A 27,918-nucleotide genomic window follows, 5' to 3' on the forward strand; every position below is an offset into this window, starting at 1 on the left:
GTGTGCACGTTAAATCACATCCCTCGCCCACATGTCTTCAGCCGCCGTGCCTGTCTCTCTCCCATGCTGCCTTTAGTTACTCTGACATCATCATCGAGCGTGAGATCCTGATGCAGAAGTACATCCACCTGGTCCAGATCATGGAGACCGAGAAGATCGCGGCCAATCAGCTTCGCACTCAGCTGGAGGACCAGGACACTGAGATTGAGAGGCTGAAAGCCGAGGTATGCATGAGTGCGTCCACATCTGCGTGCGCATGCATACATAAATCCACCTACTGCATGTGCACAGACACTCAGCGGATCAAAGCATGCAAATGACATCTGGCATGATGGGAAAACACTGGAGTTTAGAGCCCGTGTTTGTCTTAAATGAAAGCGCAGCGGGGCTCCAGCCACTCCACGACTCTTACTTCCTTATCATGCGATGAGATATTTGTTGTTTTCAGCCTCTAAAGTGATGTCATGAATATTTTACTTCACTCTGTGCTGATGTGTGTTCACATGGAGACTGTTGTTATGCCAGATTGTGGTGCTGAACAAAGCCAAGGAAAGGATGCAGCCTCACCAGAACAACCAAGAGGAGGAAGACCCCGATATTAAGAAGATCAAAAAGGTCAGTTATTGATATCACGTAAAAAATAATAAGAAGAAGAGAAACCAAATAAAAAAAAAACAGTGAGAGACGAGAAGTTTCTCTGTGGCTGTGCAGGTGCAAAGTTTCATGCGCGGCTGGCTGTGCCGAAGGAAGTGGAAGATCATTGTGCAGGACTACATCTGTTCCCCCCACGCCGAGAGCATGAGGAAGAGGAACCAGATCGTCTTCAACATGGTGGAGGCGGAGACCGAGTACGTCCACCAGCTGTCCATCCTGGTCAACTGCTTCCTCAGGCCGCTGCGCATGGCCGCCAGTTCCAAGAAACCTCCCATCAGCCACGACGACGTCAGCAGCATCTTCCTCAACAGGTGCAGTGGGCTTTTCACTTTTATTTTGAAAATATTTCATCATGTTCAGAGTGATTTAAAACCAGTTCTTCCTATTTAGCGAGACCATCATGTTCCTGCACGAGATCTTCCACCAGGGTCTGAAGGCCCGGATCGCCAACTGGCCCACACTGGTCCTGGGTGAGTGCTTACAGATCACATTTATATTTATATTTATTTATATTCATATTTTTATTTTTATTTTTATTTTTATTTATTATTTTATTTATTTATTTTTATTTTTATTTATTTTTTAATTTAATTTAATTTTTTAATTTAAAATTTTTATTTTTATTTTTTTTTATTCTAATTTTAATTTTATTTAATTTTATTTTTTTTATTTTTTTATTTTTTTTTATAGCACCATTCAGACTCGAGGCAATTCAAAGTGCTTTACAGAAGCATGGAAATACATTAAAAAGAGAACATTAAGATGCATTTAAAAGCAATAAAGACAAATTTGAATAAATAAAAACAAAAATATCTAAATAATTTGCATCAAGATTGAGTAAAATGTAAAATGTGGGAAAGGGAGGTAGTGACATGTTTTAGTCCATTTAATTACAATTTGCATGTGTATCATGTTACTGCAAAATTTTAGATTGATATCAGCAGTAAAAACTATTTGAAAAAGCACATTTCACATGTTTATCACACGTTTCCTGCACATGTGAAAATTATATTTTATTTATAATATCACTGTGAAACATGTGACGTGTTCACTTTTAGGTAAATGTGATTTTTCTGATTTTACACGACACAGAAAAAGTCTCGTCAGCACCTGCATCGATGTTCGATGATTTTGACTTTTTATTTTGCATAATTTCTTCCACCTACTCACCTGTTTACCAGGTGTGTGTGAGACACTTTCACATGTGAGAATATTCCCATAATCGAGGCACATGCACAATTAAATACAACAATAACAGACAAAGTTCTTACTGTGATGGATTTGTGATTAAAAACTGTGTCGTGTTTTCTGTTCCGCCCCCCAGCCGACCTGTTCGACATCCTCCTGCCCATGCTGAACATCTACCAGGAGTTTGTGCGTAACCACCAGTACAGTCTGCAGGTCCTGGCCAACTGCAAGCAGAACAGAGACTTCGACAAGCTGCTCAAACAGTACGAGTCCAACGCGGCGTGTGAAGGCCGGATGCTGGAGACGTTCCTCACGTACCCCATGTTCCAGGTAGAACGCACTGCACTTAGTTTCTCAGTAAATTCCTTTTGTTTTCCTCTTCTTATGGAGGGATGTGTTTATTATAATTCAGGTGTTATTCACCTTCTGCAACAGTGGAGTACAAGCTGCTTAAAAAGTACCAAACTACAGTACTTGAGTAAATAAATAATACTAATAATACTCACTTTCCACCAATGTAAAGTAAAATTTAAAGAAATTATCAGTTAATTGTGAAAATGAAATAAAAAAATGGTCCGAAACAACTGCCCTGAGGTACTCCACATCTTGAAAGAACATCATCACAATCTTATTCATGAAATATATTTAGACACGTTTCCTGCTAATCTGTGTGTAATATATATGTGCGTGTGTGTGTGTGTGTGTGTGTGTGTGTGTGTGTGTGTGTGTGTGTGTGTGTGACAATGTGTTTTGTCTGCGTCTCAGATCCCACGTTACATCATCACCCTCCACGAGCTGCTGGCTCACACACCTCACGAACATGTGGAGCGCAAAAGTCTGGAGTTCGCCAAATCCAAACTGGAGGAGCTGTCCAAGTGAGTGTGAGCACATGTCACAGATATATGACGGGATGGACGGTGACAGTGGTGATGATGATGATGATGATGATGATGATGATGATGATGATGATGATGATTGGTCGTGTTGTCAGGATGATGCATGATGAAGTGAGCGACACAGAGAACATCAGGAAGAATCTGGCCATAGAGAGGATGATCGTAGAGGGATGTGACATCCTGTTAGACACCAGCCAGACCTTCGTCAGACAAGGTGAGACTCCTCCTCCTCCTCCTCCTCCTCCACAACACATCACTTTGTCCCTGACCTCCATCACTTCTCTCTCTCTCTCTCTCTCTCTCACTCTCTCTCTCTGCGGGGGCCAGGCTCTCTCATCCAGCTGCCGTCCAGCAGCGAGCGGGGCGTGCTCAGTAAGGTCCGCCTGGGCTCCCTCTCTCTGAGGAAGGAGGGGGAGAGGCAGTGCTTCCTGTTCACCAAGCACTTCCTCATCTGTACCAGAACATCTGGAGGGAAGCTTCACCTGCTCAAGGTCGGCCTCACCTGTCCGCAGATGTTCACGACTCTTCTTCATCATTTAAGATTAATTTACATAATTGTTAATTGATTTATAGACAGTTCATGGAAATGAATATATAAAGATGTATTTAATGTTAATAATACAGGTTTTCCTACAGCACATTACTTCAATTAATGTTTGTTATGGTTCGGATTTTATAGGCTGCATTTTTATTTATTTCATATCACAAATATGATATATTGATGTTGAATATTTGTATGTTTTAATAGTTAGTCCAGTGACGTTTGCTGTCAGAAAAACAAAATTTTAAACTCTAAAATATTAATTTCAGTATCTCTGTATAGTTTGGGTTCAGTTACTGATTTTTGCAGAAGTATTGATCGGTTTCTAAGTGATCACTGACACTGAAACTATTACATTGTAATTTACAGATGTCCCCTAAACGCCTCACTTGCGGACACACAGTAGATGCTAGCTCCTGCACATCATCATCAGGGGCCCCGAGCATTTGCCTGGTTTGCCTCTCCTGACCTCTGCACATAGAGCAATGCATGTTGGGTAAAGAAGTCATCAAACAATAGAAAGTTGAAGCGACTTCTCAGTGAGTTTCAGTGATTAGTCGATTAATCGATCAGTCAACTGACAGAAAATGATAACGATCAATCATTAAAGTCCTTTTCAAGCATAAATACGAAAACACTTCCTGGTTTGAGTTTCTACAGAATGAGAATCTGGTGACTTAAGAACATAATTTAAAACAGTGACCTCGTCCTCTCAGGTGTTAAATCTCACCTGTTCTTTATCTTTCATCCCCAACAGCAAGGAGGGACGCTGTCTCTGATCGAGTGCACGCTGATCGAAGAGCTGGACGCCAGCGACGAGGACTGTGAGTGTCTTTACACTGAGTCACGTCCGGTCTCAGTTTACCTGCGCTCTGTGGTAGTTTACCTGTGTTTGTGTTCGTAGACAACGCCGCGGGTCAAGGCTTCAACCACCTGGAGTTTAAAATCGTGGTGGAGCCTCCTGACGGTCAGTCCTTCTCCGTCGTCCTCTTGGCTCCCTCCCGCCAGGAGAAGGCAGCGTGGACCAGCGACATCAGCCAGGTGAGACTGCGGTTGTGTTACAGCTGCTGGATCCGAGGCTCAGGGTGAAGATGGATTTAAACTGTGGGATTAAAGAGAAGGGACTGAAGTCTCATGTGTCTGTGTCTCAGTGCATCGATAACATCCGGTGTAACGGCCTGATGACCAGCGTGTTCGAGGAGAACTCCAAAGTTTCTGTGCCGCACATGATCAAGTAAGAAAAGAGGATTTCTCATAATCTTACATTATATTTATATTATATTTATATTATATGTTATATTTTTATCAATATATAGAAAAGGAGGATTTCAAACTGCATCTTTATCTATCTCGAATCATACAATTAAAATATAGTGTGTATGGATGGCATCTTTACCCAACATGCATTTCACCATGTGTCAGTGATCACTTAGAAACCAATCAATACTTCTGCAGTAATCAGTAACTGAACCCAAATCCATACTGAAATGAATTTTAGAATTTAAAAACTTTGATAATGAGTTTTTATTATAAAACACAATCAAACATTTCTGACAGGAAACATCACTGAACTGTAAAATAAGAAACAAATATTCAACAAAAATACATTTATATTTGTAATAAAAAATAAAAATGCAGCCTATAAAATATGTGCTATAATGAACATTAATTGAAGTTGCGTTCGCTGCAGAATAACCTGCATTATTGATGTTAAATACATATTTATATATTGATTTATCTTTTATTTACTGGAATCTTTTTGTTTCTGTCCCTGTGACGCTACAAGAATTTATTTATTATTTTATTATTTTTTATTCCATGAAAAGACGAAAAACAATAAATCCACAGTCTGTGTATTAAAGTCTGGTGTGTCTTATTGCTCTGGACCACAGAGCTCCAACAAATGATTAAAAACACCCTGAACACACACACACACACACACACACACCGTCCTGCTGCAACAAATACAGAGGCAAACGTGGATCAATCCGCCGCTGAAAATAGTCCCCAACAAACATTTGATAAAAACCACAGTGAGCAGCGTTTTTTTAAATCAAACTATAGATTTTGTGACGTGTTTTTAAAGGAGGAAGTGATTCGGTCTTTTCATGTGATTTGTCAACAACAATAAACCAACTCGTGGTGTTTCCCTCCTGGAGGTCGGACGCCCGGCTGCACAAAGATGACGTCGACATCTGCTTCAGCAAGACGCTCAACTCCTGCAAGGTGCCACAGATCCGATACGCCAGCGTGGAGCGTCTGCTGGAGCGACTGACGGACCTGCGCTTCCTCTCCATTGACTTCCTCAACACCTTCCTCCACACCTACAGGATCTTCACCACCGCCGCCGTGGTCATCGACAAGCTGGCCGACATCTACAAGAAGCCGTTCACCTCCATCCCCGTCAGGTACGCGCCACAGTCGTCCTCGTCGTCCCTCCTCCTTCCTCTCATACGTCGTATCATTCACTCCATCTTTTCATTTCTACATTTTCTCCTCCTCTTCATCTGCAACACTCCTCCTCCTCCTCCTCCTCCTCCTCCTCCTCCTCTTCCTCTCACTGTCCCAGGATCGAGCAACATTCATGTGACCGTCTGTCCATCATGTCCCTGTGTCCTGACTACAGTCTGAAGATCACTCAGCTGGCTCTGGACCAGTCCAAGTAAAAACCATCAGCAGGACCTGATTCTCCAACATGTGTCAGAGCCTGAGCTGTGGATTAACTCTTCTTCTTCCTCTGCTTCTTCCTCTGCTTCTTCTTCTTCTTCCTCTTCTTCTTCTTTTTCTTCTTCGGCTTCTTCTTTTTCTTCTTCTTCTTCTTCTGCTTCTGCTTCTTCTTCTTCTTCTTCTTCTTCTGCTTCTTCTTCTTCTTCTTCTGCTTCTTCTTCTTCTTCTGCTTCTGATTCTTCTTCTCCTTCTTCTGCTGCTTCTGCTTCCTCGTCTTCTTCTACTCCTCCTCCTCAGGTCCCTGGAGCTCTTCTTCGCCACCAACCAGGGCGCGTGGGCGACGGATCCCTTGAACAACAAATCCCCGAGACTCTGCCGCAAGTTCTCCTCTCCCCCTCCCCTCTCCATCCCCCCCCGCACCTCCTCCCCCGTCCACTGCCGCAAGCTCTCCCTCAGTTCCCCGATCAGTGCGAAAGCAGGAGCCTTGGACCTGTCCACCACCCCCTCCTCCTCTGCGGCCAACTCCCCCACCTCCAGCCACAGCCCCTCCATCCCCTCTCCTCCCCCCGGCTCGACCAGGCCGCCCTCCGGCTTTTCCTCCCCTCCGCCCACCGCCACGCGCTCTCCCAGCCTCCCCCAGGCCTCTGGGGTTTCCTCGCCGCCCCCCATCTCCACCAAGGCCCCGCTGGACCTCAGCCGCGGTCCCAGCTCCCCGGAGCTGAGCCCAGCTGCAGCGGAGGACGTCAGCGGCGAGCTGCCGCGCATCGACGCCTTCTGTGGGAAGCTGAGGCGAAGCATCCGCAGGGGTACGTAGCTGGAGCACAGACGCATGTGAATCACACTCTGTCAGTCCCGTATGAACATCAGCACACACACACACACACACACACACACACACACTCTGATGTTGTGTGATGAAGTTGTGGTTTAAAAACAGGGTTAAATATCTCGTCTGTCTTCTGAACGTCAGTGACTCAAACTGCTGCTGCATCATTGTTTTATCTCTGTACTTGAGTCCGACGCGTCGCTCGGCCCAAACACACACAGAACCGGGTCACCGTGACCCGACGGAGGAATAACGGTGCTCTCAGATTCACCATCCGGCTTCAGCTGAGAGTCTGTTCGCTGTGAAAACAGCAGCGGAGCACGAGGTCAGAAAATCTCTGACAACAAACTGCAGAGGTTTGAACGTCACGCTGTTGATTATTTCCTGATAATTAAATAGAAGCAAGAGATCGGAATAAATTATATTCAGACATAAGTTTGTAGTTTCCTGCTGTTGGGTCTTTACACGACGGGAGAGGATTTAATGAAACAACATTTATGTGTAGACTCTAGTATTTAGTTCTGATGATGATGATGTTTTTGTTCCTCATGACTCCTGACTGGATTTAAAGAGAGTGAATCTATATTTATGGATCTGGGATTTCCATCAGTTCTTGATTGAGTCACAAACATAAAACAGCTGCTCTGATGTTTCTGCTGAGGCGAAACTACGACGGTGCGTCGCTTTAAATGTTGCTGCAGCAAGGGATTGTGGGACGCTATTTTCTCTTTTTCTTTTCGTAAAGGAAGCTGCGGTGTTTCCTCTGCTGGAGGAGGTCAGGTAGGAGGCGCTGAAGCTCCTCCCCCTCGGCTCCGATCGTGATCAGACGCTTCAGCTCGTTTCTCTCAGTTTGAACCTTCCTGAGAAAAAAAGACACCAACACAAAGCAGACGCACTGCATGTTGGGTAAAGCGGCCGTCCACAAAGCAGAAACCCCTTCTGTGTTGGTTATAAAATTGATTGATTGTCTTGTTACATCGTGTGTGTGTGTGTGTGTGTGTGTGTGTGTGTGTGTGTGTGTGTGTGTGTGTGTGTGTGTGTATCCATGGTGTATAATTCTGATGAATACAGATGTTGCACTGTTTCTCTAACAGCTGTTTTAGAGTCAGTGTCTCTGGACAAGTTCCTCCCTGAATCACCTGCCAGTAGCGAGCCGAGCGACATGTCGCCCTGTCGCTCGCCATCGACGCCGCGGCATCTCCGCTACCGACAGTCAGGAGGTAACACACACACACACACACACACAGTGCAGGCACGTGCTGCTGCTGCTTCTCTGTTTTTAATGTCTCTCGTTCCTCGCAGTCACATCAGGTGAGAACTCTCGCTGTACGATGTCACCGGCCTCAGCCTTCGCCATCGCCACCGCCGCTGCCGGGCACAGCAGCTCCCAGGGTGAGCACAGCAAGCCATGAAGGTCAAAAGACACAAAGCCGGGAGGGAGGGAGGTGCTGTGTGGGAAGGTGTTTTCTAATCTTTACATTTTTTTCCTCCCAGGTTTCAGTAACTCGGAAAAAACCTGTGACAAAGAGTTCATCATCCGCAGAGCTGCGACCAACAGAGTCCTCAACGTGCTGCGACACTGGGTCTCCAAACACTCCCAGGTGAGTCCACAGGCGTGTGTGGTCAGGTGTCAGAGTGATGTCGTGTGTGTGTGTGTGTCTCTGGTCCCTGGTGGAGGTGCCCCCCCCCCCACCAGGACGCTGCAGAAAGGTCGACCTCCTCCCTGGGGAAGCTGCTGAAAGGACGATCGTTTTCATTTAACGTTACATAAGAAGTTATTTTTGCCCGTGGTCGTTCGTCACCTGAAAAGTGAACAGTTAATCACCTGCTCGTATTGATGAACAGGGATCAGTGATGAGAGCTGAAGAGTTAAACACCTGTGAAAACCTGTGTGGTGATGAAACGAACACAGGACTGTGGAAAGTCAAGGAAAAGTAAATGTCATTAATACTTAAACAGCTGGTTGTTCAGTTATTAATTGTGCACATGTCAGTGTCGAGGTGTGTGAAGCCACAGGAGGAGCTGGTGTGTACACACCTGTAAATGTCCTCTAGAGGGCGCCACAGACCTGGACCTGCGTCAGTCTGTCACTGTAGCTCAGTGTGTTAATGTGTATTAATCTGTTTTTCTTCAGGACTTTGACATGAACAGTGACCTGAAGACGGGAGTGATCGGTCTGTTGGACGAGGTGCTGCGAGATCCAGACCTGCTGCCGCAAGAGAGGAAAGCAACGACTAATATATTAAGGTACACATCTGTTCATCCATCCATCTGTTCATCTATCCATCAATCAATCTATTCATCCATCCATCTGTTCATCCATCCATTCATCCATCCATCCACTGCATTAACATTTATAAATTCAGTTTGAGTTCATGATAAATGTCACTTTCATACGTGTCGGTTGATAAATGACAAAAACAGAAACCAGAGATGTTTTGAAAAGTTTCTCCACCAGAGAGTAAAGTTTATCTTTCCTCTGAAATGTCCTGATCACATTTCTCAGCCACAAATAACTTAATGTTCATTAAAATTATGTGTTAATCAAATTGATAAATCAGATATATTCGAATTTTTAATAATAATAAACATTGATATTACATAATACATAAGATTCATGGCCACACACACACACACACACACACACACACATACACATACACACATACACACACACACACACACACACACACACACACACACACACACACACACACACACTGCTGTGGACTGTTGCTGTAACAGTGTTTTTCTCCTCAGTGCCCTTTCTCAAGATGAACAGGACGACGCTCAGCTGAAGATAGAGGACATCCTGCAGATGGTCAGTATCTCACCTGCTGTTACACAGTATCTCACCTGCTGTTACACACAGTATCTCACCTGTTGTTACACACAGTATCTCACCTGCTGTTACACAGTATCTCACCTGCTGTTACACAGTATCTCACCTGCTGTTACACACAGTATCTCACCTGCTGTTACACAGTATCTCACCTGCTGTTACACACAGTATCTCACCTGTTGTTACACACAGTATCTCACCTGCTGTTACACAGTATCTCACCTGTTGTTACACAGTATCTCACCTGCTGTTACACACAGTATCTCACCTGCTGTTACACAGTATCTCACCTGCTGTTACACAGTATCTCACCGGCTGTTACACAGTATCTCACCTGCTGTTACACAGTATCTCACCTGTTTTACACAGTATCTCACCTGTTGTTACACAGTATCTCACCTGCTGTTACACAGTATCTCACCTGTTGTTACACAGTATCTCACCTGCTGTTACACAGTATCTCACCTGCTGTTACACACAGTATCTCACCTGCTGTCACACAGTATCTCACCTGCTGTTACACAGTATCTCACCTGTTGTTACACAGTATCTCACCTGTTGTTACACAGTATCTCACCTGTTGTTACACAGTATCTCACCTGCTGTTACACAGTATCTCACCTGTTGTTACACAGTATCTCACCTGTTGTTACACAGTATCTCACCTGCTGTTACACACAGTATCTCACCTGCTGTCACACAGTATCTCACCTGCTGTTACACAGTATCTCACCTGTTGTTACACAGTATCTCACCTGTTGTTACACACAGTATCTCACCTGTTGTTACACACAGTATCTCACCTGTTGTTACACAGTATCTCACCTGCTGTCACACAGTATCTCACCTGTTGTTACACAGTATCTCACCTGCTGTTACACAGTATCTCACCTGTTGTTACACACAGTATCTCACCTGCTGTTACACAGTATCTCACCTGCTGTTACACAGTATCTCACCTGTTGTTACACAGTATCTCACCTGTTGTTACACAGTATCTCACCTGTTGTTACACAGTATCTCACCTGTTGTTACACAGTATCTCACCTGTTGTTACACACAGTATCTCACCTGCTGTTACACACAGTAACTCACCTGTTGTTACACACAGTATCTCACCTGCTGTTACACACAGTATCTCACCTGTTGTTACACAGTATCTCACCTGCTGTTACACACAGTAACTCACCTGTTGTTACACACAGTATCTCACCTGCTGTTACACAGTATCTCACCTGTTGTTACACAGTATCTCACCTGCTGTTACACAGTATCTCACCTGTTGTTACACACAGTATCTCACCTGTTGTTACACACAGTATCTCACCTGCTGTTACACACAGTATCTCACCTGTTGTTACACACAGTATCTCACCTGTTGTTACACAGTATCTCACCTGCTGTTACACACAGTATCTCACCTGTTGTTACACAGTATCTCACCTGTTGTTACACACAGTATCTCACCTGCTGTTACACAGTATCTCACCTGTTGTTACACAGTATCTCACCTGTTGTTACACACAGTAACTAACAGCAGGCATGTCATTAGATAAAGCTCTGAGCAGCTGTTGAAATAACTTGTCTCCTGGTTGTGGAACAGACGAGCTGCCCCCTGCTCCACTTCATCGTGGTAAGAGTCACGTCGTCGTTGTTCTGAGGAGAAGCTCTGGTTGTAGTTAGTGTGTGTTCAGGTAGAGGTGGATTATCAGTGTTAGTGTCGGTGTGGTGCTTAGGTCTCTGAATCAGCTCTCCCTCTCTACACAGTAGAATACAAACTGTACACTGTGTGTGTGTGTGTGTGTGTGTGTGTGTGTGTGTGTGTGTGTGTGTGTGTGTGTGTGTGTGTGTGTGTGTGTGTGTGTGTTTCCAGGCGGAGAGTCCTAAAGCAGAGTGTTTTGAGTCTCTGTCGGCGATGGAACTGGCCGAACAGATCACACTGCTGGATCACATCGTGTTCAGGAGCATCCCCTACGAGTGAGTGCGTCACAGCTGACTGAAGTCACATGACCCCAGGGTTGTTTTAAAAACGAGACAAAACACACACACACACACACACACACACGCAGCTCGGAGATGTGAACAGTTATTTCACACGTCTGTGATTTCTTAATCGTCTTCAGGAAAGTTTCCCAGAGAGATCTGTGTAATCTGGTTTTAATCATCGGGAAAATAAATACTGTATTCAACTGATACACTTTGATTTATAATGATAATAATAAACTTTATTTATTCAGCTGCTGCAAAGAGATTTACAGAGTTGAACCAGGATTAATACATTTGAAGATTGCATCAGATAAAATCAAATCAAATAAAATAATACCTGAATAAAATACCCAACAAAAACATCAGATACAACAAGTAACACATACTGGTAATAAACCAGATTAACTGGTAGTGCAGTTTACCATGAGATAAGATGAGATGAGATGAGATGAGATGAACCTTTATTGATCCCCTGTGGAAGAAATTCAAATTTGACACAGCAGCACAAAAGCAAAGCAGATCTGATAGGAAATAAACAGCAATCACAGCATTTAAGATGAACATGCAACACTTAAAATAAGTGGCTTGTAAAACACTATAATGTCATTTTTTTTATGAATGTAAAACTACAGACAAGTAAACGATTCAACATACAGAGTCCGAGGAGGAAAGTTTTCAATAAAGACTGATTCAGTAACTGAAGCCTTTCCGTTGTTTTATTAAACACATAAAAGAATCAAACTGTTTGAACTGAAGTTACTCGAGTTAAAGAAAGTGAAGAACGTGTGTTTCCTGTCCTGCAGGGAGTTCCTGGGTCAGGGCTGGATGAAGGTCGACAAAACGGAGAGGACGCCGTTCATCATGAAGACGAGCCAGCACTTCAACGACGTGAGGCTGAAACCTTTTATTTTGAAATCTGTGGTTGTGTCAGGTCACTGTGGGGCAGCTACAAGATCGTTAAGCTCTTTAAAAGCGTTTCCACCCAAACTAAATTTAAGCAGGTGTACCTAATAAACTGGAAAGTTAGAGTGAAGTATTGGAATAAAACATCAGTTATTTGTTCTCCCCACAGATGAGTAACCTGGTGGCGTCTCAGATCATGACCCACACTGACGTGGGCTCCCGGGCCAGCTCCATAGAGAAGTGGCTGGCGGTGGCCGACATCTGTCGCTGCCTCAACAACTACAACGGCGTGCTGGAGATCACCTCCGCGCTCAACCGCAGTGCCATCTACAGGCTGAAGAAGACCTGGGCCAAAGTCTGCAAACAGGTGGGAGTCCCTTCTTTATGAGCGCAGTTTAATCGAGCAACAAGACAGTTTATAAATGTGTTTGTTTTCCAGACCAAGGCGCTGATGGACCGGCTGCAGAAGACGGTGTCATCAGAGGGAAGGTTCAAGAATCTCAGAGAGACGCTGAAAAAGTAAATAACTGCTCCTCCTCAGAGGAAAGAGGGACACGTGTAGATCCAGTCTTTACAGGAGGTCTGATATTTACCCTGTGTGTGTGTGTGTGTGTGTGTGTGTGTGTGTGTGTGTGTGTGTGTGTGTGTGTGTGTGTGTGTGTGTGTGTGTGTGTGTGTGTGTGTGTGTAGCTGTAACCCTCCGTGTGTGCCGTACCTGGGCATGTACCTCACCGACCTGGCTTTCATTGAGGAGGGGACGCCCAACTTCACAGAGGAGGGCCTGGTTAACTTCTCCAAGATGAGGATGGTAAAGATGCACTGTTTATAATCCTCGTGAAGATCGAACTGACTGATTGATCAGTGATTATTGAATCAAAGCTCAGAAACCTTTGGATTCCTGCGAATGTTTAACCAGTTTATTTTACGGGATCTTTGTTTTAAAACGAGTCGAGCAGGAACATTAAAAAGTCGTTCAGACATTTCAGTTTTCAATCAACTCAGTGGAGCTAACGTTAGCTTCATTAGCCTGCAAGCTATAGCTGCAAAATGAATGGATGTCAACAAAAAGCTGCGTTTGTAGAAATGAAATCTGTGATCCATTGTTTCAAAAATTGTTTTTTATGCATGTTTGATATTTACACCTGACACTGGCGACTAATGATGTACAGGTAGATAAACAGCCTCACCTGAAGTTTGCAGGTTTTTCTACTTTGCAGTTGCAAACAGTCAAGTTGTAGCGTTAAAATGGGAATTTAACATCCACAACAGACCCAACCAGGGAGCCACCGTCGTTTCCAAACGTCTCAGTTTTTCCCATCCGGACTATAACACAACCCTGGATTTTCAAAATAAAATCTGGCGTTTGAAAACTTCCAGAGTAGTGTAGACGGGAGGTGTGGAGGGTGGTTACTGAGCAGTGGCTGGTGTGTTGACTAGCCGGAGACTAAAAAGAAGCAGGTGTAACTTGGTGAAAACGTTCTTTACGTGTCGTTTTGTTCAGTCTTTGTAAGTTTGAGTCGTCTGTTTGTCCTGAACTCACGTCGCCTCTGCTTTCTCAGATTTCTCACATCATCCGGGAGATTCGTCAGTTCCAGCAAGCACCTTACAGGATAGAGCACCAACCCAAGGTGAGTCTAATAAATCCACCGTCTTCACTGTTCAATCATTCCTGCAATATGAAGTGAGCAGATTTAACCCTGTCCATCCTGCCTGTCCTCAGGTGACTCAGTTCCTCCTGGATAAGACACTAGTGATGGATGAAGACACCCTCTACGAGCTGTCACTGAAGATCGAACCCCGAGTACCACCTGGATAATTATACCTTCACCTCACACACAAACATGATATTTCATCATAAGTTTCACCGTGTAAAAAACAGGCAGACAGTGACTGAAGGAAACGGGAGGTTCGTTCTTAGTAAACGCAGGAGTGGTTACACGAAACACGCCGTGGTTGTGCTTCGGAAACTCAGGAGAAAATGTGCCTTGTTGTATGAATATGTGATGTATATATATATATGTAGTAAACAGAACGGACTGTAACATACACAACTATCTTTGCCATACAAACCGCGACTGTGGAAACACCTGTGTTAGCTGCTCAACACTAGACGGTAACCAGTTGCTGCTATCGCACTGTAAATACCAAACAACTGCCTCTGTAGTCTTGCACATAAACACCGTCAGATGAGTTTTGTATTATTTGTAACGTCATGGCCACATTAACCTGCTTTGTGGGTCAAAACTGAGCCGCCAGGCGCCGATTAACCCCCCCCCCCCGCCACCCTCTGTGCATTGTGGGCAGTTTCTGGATGCTGGGATTTTACAAGGCCCCTTTAATTTACAAGGATGCATCATGTGAGCACAGAATCTCCACAGGACGTATGAAGAAAACATGCAGGTTAAAGAGGAGTAGAACAATGTGTAAACACAACACTGACACATTATCATCTTATACAGTTTATCTGGAGCTTTATTTGTGTTGAACCTGATGAACGTCTCCAACAACTGAAAAATATCTGGGTCTTTAGCAGCCACATTTTCCGTTATGTTCCCCAGCTGTAAAAACAAAACAAAGAGCTGAAAGACACTAAAATGTTCTGCAGGGAAACTGAGGAGTCGGGTGATGATGTATGTATTAACACATTGATCAGTGCAGCTTTTATGCCGTTCACGTGTCCTATAATCGAACAGATCAGGAGGCGGGAACATGATCTCTGTTTTGCTCTCACTGGCATCTTTCCACATAATGTGTCAGTGTTGTGTTCACAGTGTTTTCTGCTGCCCCCTGGTGGCTGCCAGCCGTGTACTGCTGCTTTAAAATGCTTCACACTGGACTTGATATCATGATATCTGGAGAAAAATCACTGTATTGTCCTGAATATCAGACAGCACTGATTATTAGCTCATAATCATTGAGTGGGGGGGAGTCTGGGTTCCCGGGTGAGTCGGCAGGTTGGTAATCCGGCCTTTTGTGTGATACATACGTGTGTAGAGAGACACTGGAAGCACAGTTCACATATTTAATCTACCTTAATACTCACTGACTCGTCTGTGGTCACAGTCACAGGAGCTGCAGATTCACTTCAACGTTTTTATATCTTTACTCATCTGTCACCGCCGGAGGTTTATGTTGTCGCTTTTGCATGTTACAGCGAAAATCTTTGTATCTTACAAACATTCCAGCTCTAAAAACAGACTTCACAGATCGAAGATATTGTTACGTATCTTGACAATCAGAAGCACGTTTGCTTCAAATCTTCACGTCCTTTCAGTTTTGTAATATCAGTCATTTTGTACACAAAGGTTTCTGATTTTGAAAAGTCGTCATATCTGCTCTTTTTTTTTTTTTTTTTTTTAAAGAATCGGCCTGAAAAGTTTCTTACATGCAACAAAATCCAACAGTCAAACTTCTTTTCCATGAATCATTGTTATTATTATTATTAGTTCATTGTCCATGTGATCATTTAATCATATTTTAAATATTTTAAACCTTGTATTAGTACAATAGTAATATGTTTGCACTATTCATTTATAAAGAAAGTCAGTAGACTCTAAACTTGTTTATAGCTTGAATATAGCATGATCCCCCTCTGTCCTCCAGACGACTCTTATCCTGGTAGGTGACTGTTGCTGAGTTTCATTAGGTTTTCTCGTTTATTTTGGCCCGTTCCTCATGTCAGGAAGCTTTTAACGCTTTAATGCATTAGTGTTTAAGACCTTTACTTTCTTACATTGCTGTATTATTTTGAAATTCAAGGTTTGCTGTTGTATTTTTCCATCATTTCTCTGTGTAATGTACAGACTCACACACTCCAGGCTTCAAAATAAAAGCAAAAACGTGAATTATAAGGCAGTTGGAAGTTGTTGTTATAACAGATGATGGAAGCTGAAGACAACATCTGCAACAGTTTAACAACACGGGAAAAGTGCTGCAAACTCAGACAACACAACCAAACAGAAAACGCAACCAGATACAGAAAATACAATCAAATACAGAAAATACAATCAAATATAGAAAATACAATCAAATACAGAAAATACAACCAAATACAAAAAATACAATCAAATACAGAAAATACAATCAAATACAGAAAATACAACCAGATACAGAAAATACAATCAAATACAGAAAATACAACCAAATACAAAAGTGCTGCAAATACAAATAACACAAGCAAATAGAGAAAAACATTTGGTTGCACAGAACAAAATTACAAAGAAGCTTCCAAGTGACACTAAAAACTTAAGAACACACTCACACGTTTGAGGCTCATGGAGTCGGTTGCTGATTTATTGGTGGAAGATGAGCTAATAATAAATAAGTCGGCTAATGATGCCTAATGATAGTTGATTGATAAATAGCTGTAATAATATCTGAATCATCTGAACTTCAGTAACTCCATGAGCCACAAACCAGAGCAAACGCTGGTGTGTTCATGAGTTTTTCTGTCGCCTGGAAACTTATTTTGTTTGTAATTCAGGTCAGTTTTCTGCGTTTGGTTGAGTAGAGCTCTCAGGGTCAAGGACTGTAAGAGTCAGAGTAGTAGGAGGAGATCATGTGTGAGTGTGTGAGTGGCTGCAGTTGAAATATCAAGGTCAAACTGGACGCTGATATCGGACCCTCTGCTCTCATGGCTCCACATGAGCGGGCTGTACTGATGTAGCTCGTGTCAGCGGCCCTCTATTGGTTTATAACGGTGTGTTTCTGAATTTATGATTGGCCTCCGGTTTTTAATCCCGCATGAGGGGGTGGAGCCCCCGGTGAGAGGAGAGTGAAAAGCTCTTTAACCAGAGACTTTGAGCAGAGCAGCTTCTCTACAGGTACTGTACCTTTTCTTTTTTTTCTCTTGCAGAAACCTTTCATTAACTTCCATTTCCTACAAATACATCTCAAAGTGTTTGTAAAATCATTTGTAGAGCATGTGTCAAAGACAATAGAAGTTATATTGATCAATTTTATGCTTCTGTTTGCATGTTTTTGACATATGGTTAATCCGAGGGGGTTAACCAGTGAATGCATTGTTTAAAAGTTACATGTTTAATGTGAGAGAGGTGGAGCAGAGCTAGAAGCCTGTGATGATGAGTCTATATGGAGCTGAGCAAAATATAACAAGGTCTAAAGAGGAGTTAGAAATTAAAGAAGGTTCATGCAGTCAAATATTTCTCCAAGCAGGGCGCGTTACATGAAAATGTAAATGTAACGTACATGAATGTTTTAATACCTGAGGCGGTGTAGACTTGTCTGTGTGTCCTTTGAAGAGGACGAAGCTGGTCTTACGTCCTGCACGTACTCACTCAGAGTTAAAAGGTCACACCGGTCAGGGGAGGGGAGGCTGAGTCTGTGGTGGGTTCGGTGTAATCCTGACCATAAGACCACATGATCCACCGTGTCAATTAGCAGCAGAGGCTTTGCAGCCAGACGACGGTTGCACCTTTTAGCCAGGGTCTAAACTTTAACTCATTTATCTAGAAATCATCCTCTTGTACCTAATGGGCTTTTTTTTAAAATCCCTATCTCTGCTATTCCATGTTCTTTACCTTCCTCTGTCCCTGTTTCCATCCCTCTGCCCAGCTGACATGTCCTCATGAGGGTCTGGTCTTGTGATCAGTCCAGAATGTCACTGGGTTGTGAGCCAGAGACAGATTGGGGTCTTGGCAGTGGATCCTGGCAGCACAACTGCCCCCCAGTGATCTATAAATAATATTACCACTGACCTGAAGAGTCTGCAGTCTCTAACCTCTGCAGGGTGAATGGAAAAAGAATCAGTAGGGGGGAAATGTAGTAGATGAAAATCATGTGATTACTGTTACTCCTCGGCTATCAGGTCAGAGTAGGTGTAGTGTAGTTCATGCTGGTCGGCCATGTTTCACCTCTGACCAGGATTAACAGGAGTAATGATGCCTTCACAGCCTCCCTCTATATTAAGACACAGTCTCATGGTCTGTTCCCACTCTGTGAAGGACGAGCTACAAAATGACCTTCTAATTACAACAGTCATTATTCATTAAACCTAATTAAAGCATTGAATTTAGCATTTTAAATTAATTTTAATGGACTTAACTGGCAACCATATTGTAATTTCTACCTGCATGTGAGAGCTGTCTCGTGTCCCACCTGTCCTTTCACCCTGAGTTTAAGACGGATGTCTTCTGTTCGTTACTGAAGCATGAGTTGTCAGATGAAACCTGCCCTTCTGTGGGCGGGAGACTATGATAATGCTAAGAGGCTAAGAGCATCTGCCGCGCCCCCCGCCCTCTCTAATCTCGTTACTGTATTGAACAGAAACCTGCGGGGGGATCATCGAAGCAGCAGGTTTGACTTGCTGTATATTCACAGAGACCTGAGCCGAGGAACTGAACATTTATATGTGATTTGTTGTTTGAGGAAGATCTAATCCAACCTCAACAATCGCATGACATGAATCAGTAATACGCTGTAACAGTGACGCTGTTGGCGTTAATGCATCTGCAGAGTAAAGGCCTGTTCACACCAGAAAGTGGTGCAACAAAAATTTATCTGCATGTCTTTTTTTGTGTAAAATTTTGTCCTGTAACCTTGGTGATGCAGGAATAACGAGCCGGTCAGGAAGTTGCTCGTCACTAGCCGGGTTTCCATCGTAGCTTTTAGAAAACTCCACAAAACACAAATGCGAATCTTCTGCATTTCCATTGAGTGATGTAATGTGAATAAACCTTCTCCTCTCGCGACATCGTTCCAATTAAACGTGATAATGAATTTCCAGCAAAAAAAAGTGTCTCCCTTTATTACTCTACTCTTTATTAATATTACTCTGTCGAATAGTCTGAAAAACCACCTCACGCGAGCGTTTACATTTATTTGCGATATTTGAGATTTATTTTGCAATACACGTGTTTCCATTACTTGTTTTTTTAGTTCGCTATTTCAAATTGTGCAATAAGCAGGTTAATGGAAACGCACCTACTGTTAGAGATGTTCGTATACCATTTTTTACTTCAAGATACGGCTTCTTATACTTGAACCACTGCGTTAATGGTTTTATAACAGCATTATATTGCTAACCCTGTGTGCATGTGGTTGTTGTATTGCATGGCCTCAGGTTTCAACCCTTTGTAGATCTTAAACAGATACATGAAGGCCGGAGACTCTTTCTTCTATCATCTAATTTGACTGTTGACATTTTGCTAACAGCTAACATAATGCTATTTACCAGAAATCAGTTCTTCTTTGCTGCTCTAATACAGCAGTTGGGAGTGGCTGCACAGCACAACTTCCTGTGTAGGGTTACAGTTTGAGAGCAGTGAAGAAGACTCGATTTGGTCCAAATCAGTGCGTAGAAAGTATTTTAAACAGCCATTTCTGATACTTGTAGTAACATCTCCAGTCACTATAACTTTCTGTTTTGTCTGCACCTCCCCCGGCCGCCATTTTGTTATCAGGATTATTATTGAAGAAGCGGGGGAAATGCTCTCCTAGCTTGCTTGCTACAGCTATCAGTTAGCATGCTAGTTTTGTCGTTATAATAGGGGAATAAGTTCACACAGTTTATTAAAAAGTGTTTGTACCAACGGCTTCTGTCTTCACATTAAACTTTCCTCCTTTGTGGAGCAGTTTTTACCCCCACAGAGGGGTTAAATAAAACTGGACGGTACGACGTAGCTAATAAGCTACATTAGCTTTCCCCTTTGTTAGTCTCTCTGGGTCTACGTTCCCTCAAAGGTTAGCATTGTCGGGGCAGCTGGCCATTGGTGAACAGCACAGATTTGCATTCACCAATAAATTGAACTTGATGTGAAACTTGATCCCATTGAAATAAATAAAATTTTCTGTGAAGTTTTGCTGCTTTAAATGCTGCTGTTTCATGGCCACGGTTACCATGGCAATGCTAGAACGAGACAGATTAGGTACGACCAATGATTGTGAAGCGTTCGTTGTTCTGTATCATATTTCAAACACACGTCTATGAATCTCAGCAGCTTGGATAAAACTGTCTCTTCTGTTATTCTTTGTTTTTTCCTCCAGCTCTTTTACTTCCGACAGAGAGTTACGCAACGAGCGGGAAAGATGGCGAGCTCTTTCACACGTCTGATCTCTGGCCGCAACAAGGCTGTGCTGTTGGCCAGCTTGGGCGCGGGAACGATGGCGACCGGCTTCTTGTTGAGCGACAGCTCCCTGGCTGCTGAGACCAGGAAGAAGCTTTATCCCCCCAGGTAAGACGGGCTCATGAGGAATCAGGTGAAGATCAGGAGCGTGGGTTCACTGTAAGATCAGTGGATGGATGACCTTGATGAGTCAGCGAATAGTCTATAATTATAGTCTATAATTATCCGCCTGGACAACGCAGGAAGTGACTACGTGCTTCACATCACTGGCACATTCCAGAACAATGACTCATTGTTTTGTGACACAAGTAGAAATACTGTGAGTGTTTCTGAACTCATTCAAGAGTTTAAACGTGAAAGCGTCCCATAAAAACACATGCTGAGGGTCGGTGTGAGCGTGTGGCTATCTTCAACACGCTGAGTGAATATCTGACGGTATGAAGAGGTCACAGCGGAGCTCTGGCAGCGTCCTGCAGTATCACTCCCACTCTCAGGTTTCAGCTGCGTTACCTTTGACTCACTCTCTCTCTCTCTCTCTCTCTCTCTCTCTCTCTCCCGCTCACTCACAACCTTTCTCTGTGATCTTCAACATCCCCAGGTTCACTCCAGGTCATCTCACATCTACATAGCTTGATCGGTTGCACACACTTGTGAGAAATTTGCACCAGTGAAGTAGGATATCAACTACGACCGGGCGCCCGTCCTCCATCTTGTGGCCCTGGTGTTGTAGAGGAAGCCTGTGTCAAAACCTTGTTTTAAGACCTCAGTGGTTTTAGTTTTAAGTTGTGTTTTATCATAACACTTCGATTGTTTGTCTGTCGGTAACACACAGAAAACCTCAGGCAACGTCGTTTTATTATCACAGAATTACAAACTGATTATTTTTATTTTCAGTTGGTCTGGCAATTATTTTCTCCAATAACTGTTTGATTGTTTAGTTTATAAAATGTTAGGAAATAGTGGGAAAATGCTCATCATTGTTCCCTGAATCGTCATATTTAAATAGTTTTTGTCGTCTGACCAACAGTTGAAAAGCCAAAACTATGAGTTTAATGTCACAGGAAACTATGAAAACTAGCAAATATTCACATTTAAAAAGCTGGTACCAGTGATTATTTGGTGTTTATACTTAAAACTAAGACGAGTAATCAATCATCAAAACTGTTGCCAGTTGAATTTTCTGTCAATCGTTGGCCATATCAACTTTGTAATTTGTCGGAGTCCTCTTCACAGCTTCTAGTCTTGCTTGTATGTGCGCCATTAAATGAATCGATGCAGCTTTAAATCACAAAAATCAAGACCTGACCTGCTATGGACTCGACTGCTGTGAGTCTCGACTCGACTCAAAAGTCAAAACATTCAAGTATCAAGTTTTGACCTGGTGAAATTCAAGACAGATAAAAATAAAGCATATGTTTATGGAAAGTATGTGGCTATGCGAAGCTCGCTGGGTGATAAGGCCTTTATAGTAATGCGTTATTAGTTTGACTTGAGACTCTGATTTACTGCTGAACGCTTGTTAACTGAATGTTTGGCTTTGAGTCAAGTCAGAGTTTTTAAGGTGTCAAGTCTCGAGGCCGTTGAATCCAAGTCAAATCTCAAGTCTTAATGTGTGTGACGTAAATCTGGAGAACCACGTTGTCTCCACTAGTTGTCAGTGTGAGCGGGATCATTAGACGTTCGACTCTATGAAGAAATCTTCCCGCTTCTTCTTCTCCTGCAGCTCTGACTTCCCTGACCTGAGGAAACACAACAACTGCATGGCCGCGGCTCTGACTCCGGCCATTTACGCCAAACTGAGAGACAAGGTGACCCCCAACAACTGGACCCTGGACCAGTGCATCCAAACCGGAGTCGACAACCCCGGACACCCCTTCATCAAGACAGTGGGCTGCGTGGCTGGCGACGAGGAGAGCTACGAGGTGAGAGGGGTCAAAGGTCACGGACGTTACGGTGTGACATCAAACCTACAGCCCTGACGTTGTTCTCTGTTCCCTGCAGGTGTTTGGCGAGCTCTTTGACCCCGTCATCAAAGACAGGCACAACGGCTACGACCCCAGAACCATGACACACCCCACTGACCTGGATTCCTCCAAGGTGTTTACACCCTAACACCCTCACCCTCTCCATCATCCCTCCATCCACCCATACTCTCCCTTCACCTGTAAAACATCTCTGTCCTTCCCCTCCTTCCAGCTGAGCCACGCCATGTTCGATGAGCATTACGTTCTTTCCTCCCGTGTCCGAACCGGCCGCAGTATCCGCGGGCTGAGCCTCCCCCCGGCCTGTTCGAGGGCCGAGCGCCGCGAGGTGGAGCGGGTGGTGGTGACGGCCCTGGCCGGCCTGAAGGGAGACCTGGCTGGACATTACTACAGCCTGGGAGACATGACGGACAAGGAGCAGCAGCAGCTCATTGATGTGAGTTTTATCTCGGCTAAAAACACAGAACCAAGAAAATCATGTCCTGCGGTCTCTGACCTCTTTCACTTCTGGTGTGAAAGGAACGTAACCGGGGAATCGAACATTTTCCATTGAAGCTTTACTGCACTGACGTCAGCTACAAACACACTGACTGCTGCATCTTTCAGTGGATGAAGCAGCTTATTGGTTTATTTTCTTAATAAAGAAAAACCTCATCAAACTGACCTGAACTGTGTTAAAGTCATAGGTCAATGCTTCCCGCCATTTTTGGCGTGTGATCCAAGTCAAATCTCAAGTCCTAATTTTTGTGTCACACCTGAGGAAGTGAAAACATTCAGTATTTCCCCCCAAAAAAAAGGAACAACCTTGTTTTTAAATGAAACCTTTCAAAGTTTAACAGCTAAAATTAAAACACATGATGTATGTAAAGTTAGTATTTAAGTTGAAAGGACTCATGGACTTGATCTCTTACACAAGGTCGACACATTTCATGACTCATTTTGAATATATTCATATATATTTATATTTTTTTCTGTCGACACTAAACTGTCGGAGTTCCTCTCTCAGAACATGTAAAGACTTTAGGCCGATCCTCTCAGTCTACTGACCTTTCTGCTCTGACCGTTTCACGCTGCGCCACATAAGGATCACTTCCTGTTCGACAAGCCCGTGTCTCCGTTACTCACCTCGGCCTTCATGGCCCGAGACTGGCCCGACTCCAGGGGGATCTGGTAAGGCCGACGCTGCGCACTGAGGAAAGGAAGTGCAGTCCAGTGCCAACATGTCTGACACCCCCACCCACCCCCCCACACCCAGTTCCTGTTGTAGAGTCCTGGTCTCCTCTCAGTTGGGTGGAGGTTGTAGTTTCTTCCGGTGGTGGAGGAAGCAGCGCACAGCTCCACCCTGAGCCCGTCTCATAATCAGCCACATGACTGAAAACACTGGGGAGGTGTTCAGGGCCTTTAACCTCTAATGTCATTTCATAATCTCACCTTGAGGTTTGTGTTTAAATCAAAGTGACTGTAGTTTTTAGATAAATAAATATAATGAAATAAGAAGTTCAGAGTTTCTCCTCTAAAAGGTTTAAAGTACAAAGAATTGGAAATACTCAATAAAAGTATAAGTACCTTAAACTGTACTATACTTGAGGAAATGTACTTTGTTACTTTCTTCACCACATGATAGAAAACTCCTTCTTCTCCTCTTTAACATCCCCCCACCTCTGTCTTCTTCTTCTCCCCCCCCCCCCCCCTCCCACCTTCAGGACCACTTCTTGTTTGACAAGCCTGTCTCTCCGTTGTTGACATGTGCCTTTATGGCCCGAGACTGGCCAGACGCCAGGGGCATCTGGTAGGGGTCTCCTCAGCTCTCCTGCATGCTGTGTGACTCTAACTGCCACATAACAATAAAAAAAAACTTTATTTATACAACACTTTTCTTAACAAAGTTACAAAAAGCTTCAGAGAAAGAAAAGAGGAATTAAAAACAAGAGAAAAACAAACACGTCACAAATCGGAAGTAAGTTACATGAAAATACAGATTGTCCGTATCGTGGGAAAATAAAACATCAACAACAGATCAGACATTCAGAAAAGCTTTAGGACAAAATAAAGTTTTAAAAGACATTAAAGACGTGTCCTGTCTGATCTCAGCAGGGCGGCTGACGGAAAAGGTCCGGTCACCTTCAGTCACCAGCAGAGCTCCCACATGCTGATCCACTGCACCATGATTTCATTATAAATATCCGTCCTCGTTCTGTGGAGACAAACATTCAGATTTTGCTTTTTGACGCATGTTGGTGGAAAAAAAAACAACTTTCAGGCGGCTAAACCAACAACAGGAAGTGTGTTTTTGTGTGTTTTTGTGTGTTTTTGTGTGTGTGTGTGTGTGTGTGTGTGTGTGTGTGTGTGTCATAACACTGTTGCACAAATGAATTCAACACAGACGAGCAGCAGCTTGAATATCAATGTGTCTGCTGACACCAGGTCCTTGGTGACAGCTGAGTCATGTCTGATGGTGAGAGCGGTGTTTCACCTGCAGAGCTCTTTATTTAGCTGCTTCTCTTCAGGCACAACAACGAGAAGACCTTCCTGATCTGGGTGAACGAGGAGGACCACACCAGAGTCATCTCCATGGAGAAGGGAGGCAACATGAAGAGGGTGTTTGAGAGGTTCTGCAGAGGACTCAAGCAGGTGAAGTGGAGGCTGGGAAATAAACACAAACAGGTCGTTTTGATAGTTAATGTGATTGGCGTGCAGCCACCGCCACGCGCCATCATCAGGTCAAAATTTAAACTTATTGAATACTTTATCTGACATTAGCATTTAGCTCAAACCACTGAGGAGTCGTATTAAAGCTTCTTGATATCCTGTAGGTGGAGCATCTGATCCAGGAGAGAGGCTGGGAGTTCATGTGGAACGAGCGTCTGGGCTACGTCCTCACATGTCCCTCCAACTTGGGCACCGGCCTCAGGGCGGGTGTGCATGTACGCCTGCCAAAGCTCAGCAAGGTAACACACACACACACACACACACACACACACACAGTTACAGCGCAACCAGGTTGACAGGAGCAATCTGTCTTCTAGACCACCTAATGTGGATTAATCCGCTGCTGAAAATAGTCCCCAACAAATGCTCTATCTCCTCCTGTTTGTTTAATCAAAATTACACCAACCTCATCCTCTAAATTTAATCTGAGGAAGATCATGTGATACAGTCAAAAGCTCCTGAATGGACCCTGTGGTGTCAACTACTGTTTCCAAGGTCAAGAATGAAGTTTGAATCTCGACTTCAGCCCAAAACTTTCATCAGATCCTGACGATGAAATGCTCAAACAACTATTCTGTAATGAAACTAGTGTGAATTTGAATCAATATTAACTTTTGAATTTCTGCTCTTGGAAATCAGTGTTGGTTGTTTTTGTTTTGTTTTTTACTGCGGTTGTTGCACCATGTTACAAATGACTGAAAACTCTCTGCAGGACTCACGATTCTCCAAGATCCTGGACAACCTGCGGCTGCAGAAGAGAGGCACAGGAGGAGTGGACACCGCCGCCACCGGAGACACCTTCGACATTTCCAACAACGACCGTCTGGGCAAGTCTGAGGTGAGGATCAATCAATATCGATCAATCATATTGCCTTTAAAGGTCCCATATTGTATAAAGGTAGATGTCCTTGTGTAGTTTGATTATAGATCAGGTCTATGTTTTATATTAATACTGTGAAAGTATCAGAGACAACTGAGAAATGCACACAGCCTGTATTCAGAAACTGGAGCCTGTTACACAAAACACCTTGAGTTTTCTACTTAAATAATCGCACTTAAGGTTTAATTTCTCCATAGCTGAGGGAAGTATTTAAGGGTGATGCACAGAATCTCTTCAAATGTTTCCTCAGTGAAGAAAAAACATGAAAGCATCTGCAGCAGTGACAGAGATTTTACAGCAGTAGAATTCTACTGTTTCCATGGAGACTGTTGATTTGCTGCCGTTAGCGCCGGTGATACCCGTTAGCACTTTTGGGAAGCTGGTACCTTTAGTTTTTTTTTCCCTTACCTTAGTCACTAAGGTCTTTTGTTTTACTGATTTATTGATCTGTGATGTCACAACAAAGCAGTCACCTCAGCCACACCCCCAAGCCCCGCCCACCTGGACCCACCATCCAAACCTTGCAGGATTTGGTTTCTCTGAGTGTTTTTACCTGAAATCTGCTTTATTTTTATTGGATCACTCAGAAAACAGTCAGCCAATCAGAAGAGAGGCTCAGAGCCTCCTCTCTTCTGATTGGCTCACCGACCTGTTGTTACTAGAGCTCCAGAGAGAAGCCTGAGAGAGGAGATGTGAAACTACACTGAGATGGTTTTTATATCTTCTGATGGATCAACACTTCAAATAAAACACAGAAGAAGAAGAAAATATGGAGCTTTAAGAAATGTTTATTTTGTTGTGTTTATTTGTTCATGTTAATTAGGAACTCTATTTCATCATTTCCACTTTCAGAGCCAATCAGAGGCCTTGCTTTGCTGCAGAAATGAACTCAGGTGTGTGTGTGTTTTTAGGTGGAGCTGGTGCAGCTGCTGGTCGACGGAGTCAACTACCTGATTGAGTGTGAGAAGAGGCTGGAGAAGGGCCAGGACATCAAAGTCCCGGCTCCCATCACTCAGTTCAGGAAGTAAAGAGCTGGACTCATGATGCCGTCAGCGTTGGCAGGAGGTCAGCTCTCTGCTCGCTCGCTCCCTCCCAAACCGAGCCCCCGGAGAAAACCTCAGAACGACGTCGGTCCGCCGCCACAGAGGAGGCTGCTTCTTCACACCTCCCTCACTAAGATTTCAAATCTTTAGTGTAGCCTAAACTTAGACATGGTCTGCTGTTAGGGGAAAATTCTACCTCAAGTTAAGGTCTTCGCTGTAACCCTGACTCCAATAAAGCCGACAGTATTGAACAGTTTGACTTTTCTTTACTTCTCATTTATCTCTTATTTCACTCCGACCCTTTCATTTCACATCTGGTACATCTGTTTAACATCTGTTTCTGGTGTTGTCTGTGAAAACCTGGTAACTCTTTATAATACAGCCTGAGATTTACAGTATAGTCTCCTGGTGTGAGTCAGGTACCAGGTAAACACCTGCTGGTTCTCACAGGTGCTCAGATGAAGAAGTGGAAGAAAATTAGTTTGTTTGAGTAAAAATTCAGCATTTTAGAAGAAGTTTTTATAGAAATAAATGATAATCCAAGTATTTTGGTAAGAACTGGAAACTTTTTCTTATTGTGTAAATAAAAAGGGGAGAAAAGCCACATTATTTTACAGCACACAGACCTTATTGTTACTGTGTAAAGTATATATATATATATATATATATATATATATATATATATATATAGAAGGCTTCTAATGTCAAAAAACTATG

The 27,918-nt window shown here is 43.4% G+C and overlaps 2 protein-coding genes across 2 annotated transcripts in view; both read left to right on the forward strand.

The window, feature by feature from the left end:
* The window catches only part of rasgrf2a (Ras protein-specific guanine nucleotide-releasing factor 2a), a 31,426-nt gene extending 15,078 nt beyond the window's left edge, over nucleotides 1-16,348 (forward strand). Inside the window, exons 3-28 of the mRNA XM_056404418.1 lie at nucleotides 77-224; nucleotides 526-615; nucleotides 712-965; nucleotides 1,045-1,124; nucleotides 1,979-2,172; nucleotides 2,608-2,717; nucleotides 2,834-2,952; nucleotides 3,066-3,229; nucleotides 4,037-4,103; nucleotides 4,184-4,320; nucleotides 4,431-4,513; nucleotides 5,439-5,687; nucleotides 5,849-5,941; nucleotides 6,244-6,752; nucleotides 7,867-7,992; nucleotides 8,075-8,164; nucleotides 8,267-8,373; nucleotides 8,907-9,019; nucleotides 9,533-9,593; nucleotides 11,488-11,591; nucleotides 12,404-12,488; nucleotides 12,673-12,870; nucleotides 12,943-13,022; nucleotides 13,194-13,311; nucleotides 14,063-14,131; nucleotides 14,224-16,348. Of these exons, the coding sequence (XP_056260393.1) occupies nucleotides 77-224; nucleotides 526-615; nucleotides 712-965; nucleotides 1,045-1,124; nucleotides 1,979-2,172; nucleotides 2,608-2,717; nucleotides 2,834-2,952; nucleotides 3,066-3,229; nucleotides 4,037-4,103; nucleotides 4,184-4,320; nucleotides 4,431-4,513; nucleotides 5,439-5,687; nucleotides 5,849-5,941; nucleotides 6,244-6,752; nucleotides 7,867-7,992; nucleotides 8,075-8,164; nucleotides 8,267-8,373; nucleotides 8,907-9,019; nucleotides 9,533-9,593; nucleotides 11,488-11,591; nucleotides 12,404-12,488; nucleotides 12,673-12,870; nucleotides 12,943-13,022; nucleotides 13,194-13,311; nucleotides 14,063-14,131; nucleotides 14,224-14,319 (3,544 nt within the window). The 3' untranslated portion in view covers nucleotides 14,320-16,348. The remainder of the gene's footprint in view (nucleotides 1-76; nucleotides 225-525; nucleotides 616-711; nucleotides 966-1,044; nucleotides 1,125-1,978; nucleotides 2,173-2,607; nucleotides 2,718-2,833; nucleotides 2,953-3,065; nucleotides 3,230-4,036; nucleotides 4,104-4,183; nucleotides 4,321-4,430; nucleotides 4,514-5,438; nucleotides 5,688-5,848; nucleotides 5,942-6,243; nucleotides 6,753-7,866; nucleotides 7,993-8,074; nucleotides 8,165-8,266; nucleotides 8,374-8,906; nucleotides 9,020-9,532; nucleotides 9,594-11,487; nucleotides 11,592-12,403; nucleotides 12,489-12,672; nucleotides 12,871-12,942; nucleotides 13,023-13,193; nucleotides 13,312-14,062; nucleotides 14,132-14,223) is intronic.
* Nucleotides 16,349-17,210: 862 nt separating this feature from the next.
* ckmt2a (creatine kinase, mitochondrial 2a (sarcomeric)) lies at nucleotides 17,211-27,457 on the forward strand. The gene is made up of 10 exons (XM_056404314.1): nucleotides 17,211-17,326; nucleotides 20,508-20,695; nucleotides 22,311-22,509; nucleotides 22,589-22,684; nucleotides 22,784-23,005; nucleotides 24,273-24,358; nucleotides 25,077-25,200; nucleotides 25,383-25,517; nucleotides 25,991-26,116; nucleotides 27,070-27,457. The coding sequence occupies exons 2-10, from the start codon at nucleotides 20,550-20,552 to the stop codon at nucleotides 27,184-27,186; spliced, it is 1,251 nt and encodes a 416-aa protein (XP_056260289.1). The 5' UTR covers nucleotides 17,211-17,326; nucleotides 20,508-20,549; the 3' UTR covers nucleotides 27,187-27,457.
* Nucleotides 27,458-27,918: the final 461 nt, after the last annotated feature.

The sequence above is a fragment of the Seriola aureovittata genome, chromosome 18 (genome assembly GCF_021018895.1).
Source record: "Seriola aureovittata isolate HTS-2021-v1 ecotype China chromosome 18, ASM2101889v1, whole genome shotgun sequence".
NCBI classification, from domain to species: domain Eukaryota; kingdom Metazoa; phylum Chordata; class Actinopteri; order Carangiformes; family Carangidae; genus Seriola; species Seriola aureovittata.

Excerpts from the sequence above, each read along its gene's own strand:
- ckmt2a (XM_056404314.1), top strand. The coding sequence starts at position 20,550 with ATGGCGAGCTCTTTCACACGTCTGATCTCTGGCCGCAACAAGGCTGTG. Across the intron at positions 22,510-22,588 it reads GCGACGAGGAGAGCTACGAG|GTGTTTGGCGAGCTCTTTGA; the intron begins GTGAGAGGGGTC and ends TGTTCCCTGCAG. Across the intron at positions 24,359-25,076 it reads CCAGACGCCAGGGGCATCTG|GCACAACAACGAGAAGACCT; the intron begins GTAGGGGTCTCC and ends GCTTCTCTTCAG.